The sequence below is a fragment of the Tursiops truncatus genome, chromosome 7 (assembly GCF_011762595.2).
Source record: "Tursiops truncatus isolate mTurTru1 chromosome 7, mTurTru1.mat.Y, whole genome shotgun sequence".
Classification (NCBI taxonomy): Eukaryota; Metazoa; Chordata; class Mammalia; order Artiodactyla; family Delphinidae; genus Tursiops; species Tursiops truncatus.
Window position 1 is genome coordinate 4,702,656 of NC_047040.1, and position 13,259 is coordinate 4,715,914.

General features: G+C 49.7%; 1 protein-coding gene across 11 annotated transcripts in view; it reads right to left on the reverse strand.

The window, feature by feature from the left end:
* Positions 1-13,259, reverse strand: part of AGAP1 (ArfGAP with GTPase domain, ankyrin repeat and PH domain 1) — a 555,489-nt gene that overhangs the window by 148,524 nt on the left and 393,706 nt on the right. For 7 of the 11 annotated variants that reach the window (XM_033859482.2, XM_033859481.2, XM_073807080.1 and 4 more), the window contains one exon: positions 5,452-5,610. The exons of the other annotated variants lie outside the window; for them this stretch is intronic. In XM_033859482.2, the coding sequence (XP_033715373.1) occupies positions 5,452-5,610 (159 nt within the window). The remainder of the gene's footprint in view (positions 1-5,451; positions 5,611-13,259) is intronic. 11 annotated transcript variants of the gene reach the window in all.

Consider the following 13,259-nt stretch of genomic DNA (forward strand, 5'->3'; position numbering starts at 1 on the left):
GCTGGCTCTATGAGAAAGGAGAAACCAAAGGAAGTGCAGGACACAACGACAAGAGCTGAAACCTGTGTTTCTAACTTCTACCATTAAAACAAGCCTTGTAAAAAATGTCCATGATGACAAAAAATATTTAAAAGTTAGCAAAAATGCAAGCGCTTCAGATTCAAGATTGGCTGTCTAATAACCATAGATTCTGGTGGGAAGATGTGTGGTTAAATGGTTAGAAGGAAATGGGCACACACACACCTTCCATGTGGAGGAGTGAAAGATGGGTATGGTTTTTATACTTGGGGCTGACAAGGCTGGACGGTGGCCTGGTGGAGGCAGGTGGAAGTGAAATGTTCAAGAGTCATCTGAAGCAGTGCAGTACTGCCGGTGATGGGCAGCCAGGGTGGCAGAAGATTAACTCTTGGAATGAAGCAATCAGAGATGGGGTGGAGCCATCAGAACAACCTGACAGTCAAGAGGGGTGGGGAGTTTGGCTGCCACGGCAACGGCCACCACTGAGACCCTCGGCCCACAGCTGGCAGTCACAGGAGATGGTGTGGCAGGCTGCCAGGCTTGCCGAGACACGCAGGACCCCTCGCAGACGGATGCACAGGGTTCACGGCATTGGCTCGGGCCCTCAGCACAGGTGGGATGCACCCGAAAATGCATTTTGCCTCGGAGCAAGATATGACAACTAAGTATACTACAAATGACCCCCCCGGGGGTCCCCTGCCACCCACAGTCATGCTAACTCTTGGCTAGCACTTCTAGAGAAAATTACCTATAGAGAAATGCTTAATCAAAAAATCACAGGCTCCCAATGAAATTGCAGAGAATTCTCAGCCAATAGTTGTTGCAGAGATAATTGTTCTGAATCTATCAATAAAGCTGAGCTGCCCCTTCATTGACTGCAAACACCAATTTCTTTCACCCAGGATTATAAGTTGGTGTTCACAGGCTCACTCCTGCCATTACCGTGATAAACAGCTGAAACCACAACAGGGTCTGACATGTAGATCAATTCTGGGTCCATAAAGAATCTACACAAGAGGTTCCAGGACAGGAATTTACAGCCACCAGTTTTTATTCTCTCTTGCTGCAAAAATTACTTCTGTCAAACACTTAGGAGAGTGAGGAAAAATGTAAAAAAATTAATTTTTCATGTACTACGGGAACAGCCTTTTTCAACGCAGAAGCTCAAGATGAATACGTTTCTGCATTTAAAAAATTACGCTGAGCAGCCTGTGGTGCTTAGCTGGAGTGGGACCCAAGCCTCTGTGCTGCAAGCCGGCAGACAGCGATCTGAAACCCTGAGCTGAGCTGTCTGCATTTCCTCTAAGGGCAGATGCGGGTCTCACGATAGCAACGCCAAATTATATTAGACATCTAATTTTAAACCTCAGGTACTTAAATGTAAAACCTTACAGCAGTAATAGTCATAAAGCAGTGGGGCATTGCATTTCACAGAATGGATTCTTCTTTCTTCCCCCCTTAATTTAACCAGAACCTCCTGTTTTGTAGTTTCACACACCACAAAGTCATCTATCTAATTAGGAGTTGCTCACAGCTGCTTAAAAGACAGAAACCCCCAGGGTACCTGTGCGTCTAAAGGGGAAGACTTTACAGAGTTCTCTGGAGCCAAAGTCTTAATTTAGTGTGGACAAGGGGGCAGGGAAAAATGGAACCCCAACGTCATGTATTATCATGTACAATAAAAATGTGGGACAATGGGAAGGCATATTCACCAACACATGGTCATTTGGATTCAAAAGCTGCTTACTTCTCCCTGTCCCTGCTGCTAGCACAGTGTAAGCTTTTTTATGACCCTGACATCCAAACCAGAGACTGGGGTGAGGGAGAGAAAATGATTAAAAAAAAAAAAAAAGAGGGTGGAGTTTGTATTTCACTGCGACGTAAAGAGAAAAAGCATGACAGAGAGCTCTTAATCATTGTTTGTTTCTTTTGTGATTATTTTCCAAGCATGGCAGGGAACGTGGATGCCCAAGTTGAGGTCTTGAAATCCATTCATAAATGTGTTTTCTTGAAGTCAGCTGTCAGATCCTGTGCCCTGATTTTACTAACAACTGCTTGGCGTCTGGGAGGATGGTACTAATGGGAGGGAAGCCAGGACGTTACTCTGGCTGCAGGCAGACAGGGCTACTCCACACGCAGGCGGACCCGAATGGCCCAGGATTCTTGACGACGTGCACTCTGACCCAGGAAGTCTTGCTGGAGCCTGGGACTCTGCATTTCTAGGAAACTCCCAGGGGCTGTCAGATACCAGTCAGTCTGTGGACCACACTCAGAAGCAAGGATTTCGAGCAATGGTTCTCAAACTTCAGCATGCAGCATCATTCCGTGGAGGGTTTGCTGCCACAAAGGTTGCTGGGCCCCACCCCTGAGTTTCAGATTCAGTGGGTCTGGGATGGGACTTACGAATCTGCATTTCTAACCAGTTCCCAGGGGATGCTGCCGCCACAGGTCTGGGAAACATATCTTGAGAAGTGCTGACGTAGACTCTAAGGCCTAGAATCAGGCCACCTGGGTTCACATCCCAGCCTTACCAGGACGTGACTCTGGACAAGCAGTATTGAACCCTTCTGTACCAGAGTCTCCCCACCTGGAAAATGGAGCTAAGAGCAGTATCCACTCCACGGGGATCAAATGCCCTCAATAAATACTAGCTCTCGTTATCATTGCTACTGTTTCTCTTTTCAATCATATCTTGGGTATGACATACCAGCCATCCTCCAAAAATACAGGCGTCAAGGAAGATGCCTGAGAAACTATAGGAATCTTACTTCTGTACAACATTCCGTTTTCTCTCTGGATCTTTGCTATTTAAAATGTCAGCTGTAAGCCTTAAAATAAGATGCTAATTAATGTGCGATTCTGACCCGTTAATACTCATCTCTCTTCTTCCTCTCTGTCCTCATTTTCCTGTATCCCAACTAATACCTTGCACTTCCTTGTGGCCCCTCGACTGTTCCATGTTGCCCTTTCCTCCTCTTCAAGTCTCTGTCCAAACTGCCTCCATGTTTAGAACAACTTCCTCCTGTGGTTTTGCACACACACAATCCATCTGGTTCTTGAAACGCTGCTCAAGTTTCAGTCTCTTTGGGAAGTTTTCCTTGATTAACTCTCTCCATCCTTAAACTACCTGCACAATTTCACCCCGGGCTTTCTCCATCCACATCCCGCAGTAGGCTCGTACCAGGGCACAGACTGGCTTCTCATCTCCTGTGTTCACGGTTCAAGCTCTGGGGCATCAGGAAGCCTAGCTAGTCTAGTCTTTCACAAACACACAATGTGACAGAACAATGGATACCCGGTGCATCGGCATGTGAGAAATCGATTTGTAAATTTAAAAACAGCGTTCACCCGTAGGCAACCTCAGTCACACAGGTACTTTATAAATATGCCCGTACGGACCAATACGATCACCTTCCGTGGGAAGAGGCTTCTCAGCAAGTCAAGGGTCTGGCACTCACGGAGTCCCTGATGTGACGGTGTGGAGGTGCCCTGGCATACACACATGACCAGATGCAAAGAGCTCTCGGGTAGAGGGGAAGTTAGCTAGGGAGTCTTTATCAAAGAGATAATTATGCGAATGGAATATCTGTCAAGTGTGGCTTTTAGGTTAATAGGCTGCTTCCAATGCTTTTTCTGGAGGAATATTCTGAGTGTGGGGGGAGGCAAAGACTTGGGGTGAGGATCTTGCTTAGGAACTTGTTCTTCTATCCCCTCCCCAAATATAACTCCTACGGCGCATAAGGAACAGAACCTAGAGACCGCCGCCCTCATCAGGTGTGGTGGTGACTCAGCAGTTCTCACTCACAAGAGGAAAGCTTTAGAAAGGGTGCTGCTGGGCAAAGCAGCGTGTGCACCAGGCCAGGAGGAGCCAGCCGATGACTCCTGCCCCCCTCAAACGTGGGAGCGCACCTTCTCAGAGGGTGCCGGAACGAACCCACTCAGACAGTAAGGGTAATGCTGGTCGAAAAACGGCTGCATTTCCAAGTATTTGATAATGCAATTAAGCATGTGAACTGCTTGCCCCCCTAAAAAAAGTAACCATGGCAACCACAGCAGATGCTCAGTGACAGAAGCCACAGATGGACACTGCCCTACATACCTACTGACCACGCAAGGGAGAGAAGGACACACCCATTTAAGATTAGAACACAGAGGCTTGCAGAGGTAAGGCCGCCTGTCAAGGCCACCTGCTCGGCAGGTCGGGGGCCTCTGCCTGGAGCACGGACGTGTCTGCTGAGGAGGCCCGCACCAGGCCTGCCGGGGCACCTGACGACTATGAACGCACAGCTGTCGCGTTACAAGGGAATAAACTGTACGCGGTTCATTTATAATGACTTTAGCCTCTTCATTGAGCGTCTTAAGGTGCTGTCATGATTTCAGACGAAAGGTGGAAAGCCCAGTCCCTGAAGAGGCTGGAGACAGACGTTCGTTCTCTACCGAAGCATCCTGTTTTGTCTGAGGAAGGAGCCGGGAGCGTGCTGGGCACAGGGCAATGCCGTCCGTGCGCCCCAGGCCCGCGCCGCTGTGGCACCCGCTGGAGCTGCCTTTCGAGACCTCACTCCTCCTCCTTGGTTTGGAGATGCCTTTTCTTTAAGGCCTCTGCTCGGCAGTGTCTGATGGAGGAGCATGGAGTAACTAGAAATAAGATGATGTTTATCCAAAGCACACGTCCTGCTGCAGCAGCTCTGGGTCTACAGGGAAGACCTGATGCTGAATCTTTTAATTAGGACAAATTATGCTACTATTACTCTAAAACCCTGTCTGAGAGATGACACACTACAAGTGGGAATTCCTTTAAATACCGGTGAACAGGTCATAGACAAAATGCCACAGGCAAAGCATGTTGTGGTAAAGTGCAGCCTCAACGCTGCATAGTTCACGCACTCACACATTTGTCAAGATAGTTTCCAGCGTGCACATCTGTTTCCCTAGAAGCTGCCCACACTTTTAAAAAAAAAAAAAAGGCAAGAGGGAAGACTCTCCAAAACTTAGATGATATACCAGGAATCTTGGAAAACGGATAAGGAGAATGAATTATGTGTTTTCCTTTGATGCAAAAACACCGCAAAGCCTAACCACATAAAAGGCACACTAATGATGGAAAGTGTAGGCCACCTCATGTAGGGAAGTGTGGTCAGGGGCATACCACCTGCAGTCGGGTCTCAGCCCTGCCTGCAGTCTCAGTTTCCAAATCTGTCAAGTGGGAACGAACACCTACTGCTCCCTGCACCAAAGAAGGTCACGAGATGCTGTGGGTGAGACAGCCGATCGAGGATAAAGTGCTCCACGGGCGGAAGGCGGGCCAGGCATCGTCGACAGGGTGGCCGCCCTCAGAGCGGAGCTCGGAGAGCTCGGGGCGTCACGTCCAGCCCCTGGCTTACAACCGAGGACCGCGAGGTGGCCGCAGGTCCGTGGGGCTGTGCCCTCTCTTACCACTGCTGATGGCTGAGTTTGCAATGACCGTAGCCTCGCTCCACTGGTCGGCACTGGAGACAGAGTAGGACCGTTGCTGCATGCCGTCCGGTCGGCTGTTGAAGGAGCCCAGGCTGACGCCGCTCGCCATCTGAGACCCAGGCGCACTAGTGACATTCCCTAGGAATAAACAAGTCAGGTGAACACCAGCGCGCACTGCACACCCGAACCGGCACGAGTTAGTCTAGGGGCTTACACGCCTGCACACCGTGGACCTGACACCGAGAGCAGCCGGCGTCCCGATACAGGGCAAGTGGAAGCATCACATGAAACCATGTTCCAGAGGAAAATAGGGTGAAGCAGGTCTTATGGTGCCTGACAAAGGAATCCGATGCTTATGATGGCTACACCCACCACGGTCCAAGACAGAGATGCACACCACCACCACCGCCACCTCTAGATGGAGTAGCGGTGAAGACAAAAGACCCACTTTTGGGAAAAGCGATATTCCTGGCAGGCCAGCGAGCCGGGCACTGAAGGAGCCCTGCTGCATCCACACGTCAATGGAAATGAAATGATCACCAGTCGGGGGTCAACTGTCTGATGCCAGAGGAGTACTTTCGCGGGGAAGCTATACTTTATGATCAACACAAATGGAAGCTGCCATATGCGACATCGCTGGAAACGCAGACTCTTAAACCAGGTAAGTTTACTCTTAACCTTGAGAAGACCGCGCAGAGGCAAAGTAACCTTAGCAACTTCACAGCACGCACACAGACTGCGGTGGAAAATGGTTCCGTCGTACACGTAATGATTTGAATCAGTTGCTCAACATCAAAATGAATTATCATCTATCTGGTCACCCCAATTCTAGACTCAAAAACATAATTAAGTGCCTTTCTCCAAAGCTCAGCCAATCACACCTTGCTGCCAGTCAGTTGGTTTGTTAGATCTGTATGCAGATCTTCAAAGGTATTAGGTTTCTTTTCTTAAACGTTCCTCCCATTGTTTTAGTTTGGAACCAATTAAGTTCAAAATTGTTTTCATAGAAGGTTTTCATAGCACAAGATTTTAAATACACAGACCAATTACCAGAATTACCCGTGGAGCTTTTTAAAAATAGAGGCTTCAAGAAATTCAAATTTCGATTCAGGAGGTCAGGGGATAGAGCTTGAGGGGATATGCATTTTCAAAGGGACTTCGGTGATTCTGGTGAGCAGCCAGAGGTAGGAACCAGGGCTCCACCACAAACACGGTCCTCACTCTAATCGCACACAGCGTCCGGAAGTGACAAAATCATCAGTGAAACACAAACGTGAGCAAATAGGACAAACGAGAGGTTAACGAACAGGAAGGATTTTGCTTTGAAAAATGTATTTCTACCTTAAAAAATGATGCCGATTTTACGCTGTTGGGGGAACTGGGTACATTTTGAATGTCGTAAAAGTAAGTATTCCTAGGCAGGTTTACCGGATTCCAGAAAAAAAGCCAGAAGTACCACCTAAGAGAGGAAGAATGGGAGCCCATGTATCTTCCCAAGTGCGGGCCTCATAGCAGAAGCAGCTGCACCGCCTGGGAGCGTCTTCGAAAGGCAGGCTCCCTGGCCTCACCCCCGCCCCTGCTTTTTTTTTTTTTTTTTTTTTTGGCGGTACGCAGGCCTCTCACTGTTGTGGCCTCTCCCGTTGCGGAGCACAGGCTCCGGACGCGCACGCTCAGCGGCCATGGCTCACGGGCCCAGCCGCTCCACGGCACGTGGGATCTTCCTGAACCGGGGCACGAACCCGTGTCCCCTGCATCGGCAGGTGGACTCTCAACCACTGCGCCACCAGGGAAGCCCGCCCCTGCCTTTTAGTAAGAGCCCCAGGTGACATGTGCACACGTAAAAATATGAGTGGGCCCGCAGGAGAGCTCTGATTGATTTAAAAACCAAACACTTAAACCAGAAAATAACCATGGACACGAAACAAAAACTACAACGAAAGCTCTTCCCTGCCGCGGACACTGAGATCGACGGACGCTCCCGTGAAGGGCACCCGCCCTGGCTCCTCGGTTGAGCTGCAGAGGGTCTTCAGCCAGTTTCCCGTCTCCCTCCCAACTCTGATGTTCTGATTTTAGGACCTGTCCGAGCCCTAAAAACGTGGAAACTCGTGCCTCCTGAATGGCAGCGTCAGCCAGAGCTGGCGCCCGCTCCAGCACCGGTCCTCAGCAGCCTGGGTAGCAGGGCCAGGTGCGTAGCATCTCTCAGGTACAGAGGAGCCAAGCCTCAGAGAGGCAGCGCTAAGGGACACACCACACGCTCCTCCGGGTTTTCTCCACGTGTCATCCATCATTTAGGGCGCCCTGGAGCTGTCTTCGGGGTGCGCTTCTCCTCAGCCAGATCCCTGTACAACAGGGCACTGGAACAGCCGGACGGCATATGCCCAGCAGCTGAGCAGGCGTACCTGTCGGGCAGCGTGGCCGGGTCTCCTCCTGACCCTGTGCTGACACCCGCGCCTGCCACCACCTTCTCCCCACACCTTCTATGCCCTGCTCCCTTCTGAGGAGGGCACCTGTTGGGTTACCTCTGGCTCCCAGCTGGGCTGAACGAGGGGGAGGCACAGGAGTGTGAAGTGGGGATGTGCACCCCTGGCCCCCTCCCTGAGCGGGCGCCCTGGGCCACCCCCGCCCTCCTTTCCCTTCGGGTCCGTGGTGGTCCTGGTGCCACTCTGCCAGCCCTGGTGCCTGTACTACCTCCCGGCTTCTCTCTGCCCACACCTCTGTCCCTTTGCAAAGAAACCCTTCTGAGCAGGAGGGTGTGGGCCTCTGCCTTCCCTTCCCTGTGGACTCTGGTCCCACACGCCCACCATTTAAGAGGGGTTCACAACTCCTCCTGAGGCTCTGAGGCCCCTTCCACTTTCACCACGTGAATTCATGAAAATGCTAACATTAAGGTACTTCCCTGGTGGCACAGGGGTTAAGAATCCACCTGCCAATGCAGGGGACAGGGGTTCAAGCCCTGGCCCGGGAAGATCCCACATGCTGCAGAGAGACTAAGCCTGTGCACCACAACTACTGAGCCTGTGCGCCTAGAGCCCGTGAGCCACAACTACTGAACCCGCGTGCCACAACTACTGAGCCCACGTGCCACAACTACTGAGCCCGCGTGCCACAACTACTGAGCCCGCGTGCCACAACTACTGAGCCTGTGCGCCTAGAGCCCGTGCTCTGCAACAAGAGAAGCCACCGCAATGAGAAGCACACGTACTGCAACGAAGAGTAGCCCCTGCTCGCCACAACTAGAGAAAGCCCACGCGCAGCAACAGAGACCCAATGCAGCCAAAAATAAGTAAATAGATAAATAGATAAAAACTAATTGTATAAAAAAAGAGCTTTATTTTAAAAAAAAAGCTAACATTTTTATGGTGGGTGGAAGGAAAAGGAAGTGATGGAAAGAGAATAGGAGAAAAAGTACAATGAGAAGCTGCATGTGGGCTGCGACCCCACTCTGAGCCGGGCCCCCTGAGCCCGTGCTCCCACGGGGACACCTACTGTTTGGTGCACACGTCAGGGGGATCATTCCTTCCTCCCTTCAGTGCTCATCTGTACCCCTGACAAGTCGTTATCAAGGGTGGGATTTGTCCACAAAACCTCATTTCATACCACCTGTAGGCACACAAGGCAAAACACCTGAAAAACCAAAAATAAATTCACCATCCATCCGCCTTTGGGCAGATGAGTCCAGCAGTGCCCCTTTCCTTGTTCACTCTGTCTGGGGTGTGGCTCCGAGGACGACCAGCCCCAGACCCTCCTGACATACTCCAGTCAAAAGGTGGAGAGGATTATCTTAGTGCGTCCAGCACTGACTACTTGGTGCCAAAGTCCAGGAATAAGTAGCCACAGGCATTCGGGACAGCCAAGTCCATCTGAGCTCTGGGTCAGGGACGCAGGAAACATTCCAACAGAGACATTGGATAAAGAGGTAGTCTTAGGATGACAAGTTCTTCATCTGAAGGCTAAACGTCTACCAGGGAAAGAGCAGGTTCCTTAAAATGTACAAGCTAATGAAAAACTATGTGATGCTGACCACACAATCTGGTTTTTAAACGTCCAGCTGTTCGTCGAATGGAATTTTCAGCACATTAAGCTGCTGGTGGATCCACTCTGGGGTTTAGCTCCTGAGGGGGCCCCCAAGGAACCAAACTGAGATCTCTGGGGTAAAGGAACTCCTGTCAAGGCTGTGTGGTCCTGGTGTCTGATTGCAGAATCCGTATGAAACCCTAAACAGCTGCATGGAATCATTCCGAAAGCCCACTCTGAGGGCCTTCCAGCTGGCGAGGGTCTTCTTAGCCCAACCACACCCAATTCCCAATTGTCAAGACTAAACAGAGACACCACAACGCCATGACTGAATTTTGACCAAATGAATGTGTGTACATGGACACGTGGTTATGGAAGTAAAACTTTAAAACAGGTCCATAATCTTGGGGCCTGGCGTCGGGGTTGAGCTCATAGATGTGTTTTTGCTTAGGGGGAAATGATTTCTTTTTTAAGTGGAATTAAATTTGGGAGGGTGCATCTGAAAATCTGTGGTTTCTGGCAGTGTTTGAAAAATAAGAATATGTGGCAGCCATGGGCCTATGTTTACGCTCAGAAACAGTCAGTTGACTCCATGCCTCGAATCTGTCTGGGTTGTGTCTGAATCTACACGGCAAGAAGCCAGGGCCCACACCAGCTCTCCTACCCCCCAAAGTCACTCAATTACCTGCCTGCCTAGTTCCTGATCTTTGGTGACCACGAGTTACAAAATCTTCCAAAAATATACAGAGGCCGGTTCTCATTTCAGAAGGAAAACATGTCTCATTTTCTCTCAAGAGAGTAAATCTCTTTTTTATACATGCCCATCTGCTTTAATTTCAGTTAAAATGTTTCTGAAAATCAAATAATAAAAGATCAACTAATTGTGACATAAGGAAACAAAAAAAATTGTGAAGGGTAAGAAATATTGTTTCTGCCCTAAATGTATATACTTTGGAGTTCCACAAACAGGTGCTTGCCTGTAAATGTAAACGCATAAAGACACACGTTCCAACTCTGAAGCAAACCAGGGGTCCGTAGGCTTGGTCACGACACTGTGAAAGTAGCCTTGCTGGCTTAGCGTGGCTCGTGACACATCTTGGCCCAAGCATGAGCAGTCTTGGGCCAGTGGTCATATTTTGAGGCCTTTCTACTTACTTTGAGTAAATCCTTCAGTCAAAGCAACCAACTACCCTCCAACTGTTCCATGAATATCTTTAGTAACTGTACAGAGTTAAAATCTAATGATAGTATTTTATGTCATAATTTCTGATGCTTATTTTCAAATGCATGCACGCACACACCCACCCAACAAAGGCTAGTGCACACGTTCATTTCTGTTCCTGAATGAACCTAACTAACTGGTCAAGTAATACTGACCTGTCCCTGCTTCTGCCCTACGTGTTAGCACTCAGGGAGTGTTCACCACTTCTGAAAACACCTCTAAGCATATAAGGAGATGCTAAGTTTCCAATCAGCTTCTCTCCTCTCAGAGTACTCAAGGGTGACCTCTCTCATCGAATGGCAACTCATTTCACATTAATAAGTTACTAATTAAGGCTGCGGGTCTGGAGTTCTCACTTGTGACTTATCTGATTCCCTGAGAGCGAAGGGTCTTAAAATCAAGACCACCCGCGATCAAGTGATGCCTAAACGCTGTTCTAAGGGCAGTCAGGGTCAGCCTGAAGTGAGGCAGAGGCCTCGGCGCCCCGTGATCAAGAGAAGAGCTGGGGATCTAAAGCCCAAATGGCCCACAGCGATCCACAGAAACACCTCGCTCTGGGCGGGGCGGCTGCCCTGTTGATTAACTCATCACCGCAGGGGCACTCGGTCTGAGAGGAGCCCTGCCCGACCAGGGCCCTGGTGATACCCAGGGGAGAAAGACTGCTTCCTCTCCCAGGCAGCTGACCACCTAAACCGTATCTGTTTGCTACAGAATTTCAAGAAAACAAGACAAGAGGCTGGGGTCTCTCCAACGGGGGGGACTCAGAAGAGGGCTGGAACTTGCTGTCTTTCAGGCACGTCTGTGTTTCTCTAGAGAGAGGAGATTCCACAAGCCAGACTGGGACGTCCCCTCCCCTGGAGCACAGGGGGCAGGTCTGACAACTGGTTCTAGCTCGCTGAGCTCCGAGCAGACACAAGGCCTTAACAGGAGGCGGGTGGATACTCACCTCCCCGAGATGCGCACCAGGGCTGTGCCTGCCTGTGGGTGGGAAGGGCACTTTTCATCTTTCCTTCCCTTCTCTCCCCTCATATCCCCGTCTTCCACCCTCCCTGGGCCTGAGCTCTCCCAGGAGACCCCCTCCCGCTGGTAGACCGGTCCATGGGTCCCTCATGGCATGGCACAAGGGGGTGGCAACTTCTTGTTCTGATGATCTTCTCAGGAATGTCTGTGCAGTGAACAGACTTGGCTGATGGAGAGACCGTCTTCCTCCAGAGGAGGGCGGATTTGTGTGCTGTCGGGATGATAACGTCATGTTCCAGGGCAAAGGCTGGGCAGGCGTGCCTGTACCCCATTACACAAGACTGGGGTTTCCTAAGCTTGGGGTTCCTCTCCTGTAATATGATGCACTGTGTATGCTGGTGTCACCTGGCCCCGAGAGAACTGGTGCACGACACTGCTGAGACTCTGGCCACTGCTACTGCTGTGAGTAATGAGCCGTCATCTGTCCTGACCCAGGGGTCTCACCATCCAGGAAACAGGCAGGCTGGCTGAACTTGCAGGGAGGGTAAACTCGGACCCTGCACGGTCCCGGCCACCAGTTCTAACACCGACCTACTTCTACCTTTCCTTGTCTCACTGCATGGAACCCCTGCTGTGCTGGGCACAATGAAGAAGACAGCCCCTGGACCAGCCACCATCTGGTCCAGGAGAAGGTCTCAGACAAGCCCACAAGTGGCCAAAACGCAGGGCAAGGAACACAAGAGCCGTGAGAAGGTCAAAGAGGCAGGATAGCATGCCTGCTGGAAGCTGCAGGAGAAACTTCATGGAACTCTGCAGACTTATTTTAGACTTCGGAATGGGCCCATCTCTGTAAATAATAATATCGAAAGAGGCGACACTACCTAACACTATTCCTCTGGATTAAAATCACACCAACATAAACAGATGAATGGATAAAGAAGATGTGGTGTGTACACACACACACACACACACAGAGGAACATTACTCAGCCATACAAAAGAATCACATTTTGCCATTTGCAGCAACATGGATAGACTTGGAGATCACTATGCTAAGTGAAATAAGTCAGACAGAGAAAGACAAATGCTATATGATATCACTTAATGTGGGATCTAAAATATACAACAAATTAGTGAATACAACGAAAAAAGAAGCAGACACACAGATACAGAGAACGAAGTAGCTGTTACAGGGCTGTGCTGCCTGTGGCGAGGGGAGAGGGGAGTAAGTGGTACAAACTATTAGGTATAAAATAAGCTACAAGGATATACTGCACAACACAGGGAATACAGCCAATATTTTATAGCAACTCTAAATGGAGTATAACCTTTAGGAATTGTGACTATATTGTACACCTGTAACTTATATAATATTGTACAGCAACTATACTGTAATAAAAAAAGTAAAAATAAAAAAAGGACAAAAAAATCACACAGACATGCAGAAACAACCCACCAGAACACATGTACAAGAATGTTCATGGCAGAATTATTGAGAACGGCTGAAACGTCCATCCACCCACCATGGGTACCTCACAGTAGAGCCACACCGGTAAGAATGAATGGCCTCTGACGTGGGCCACAACAGGACA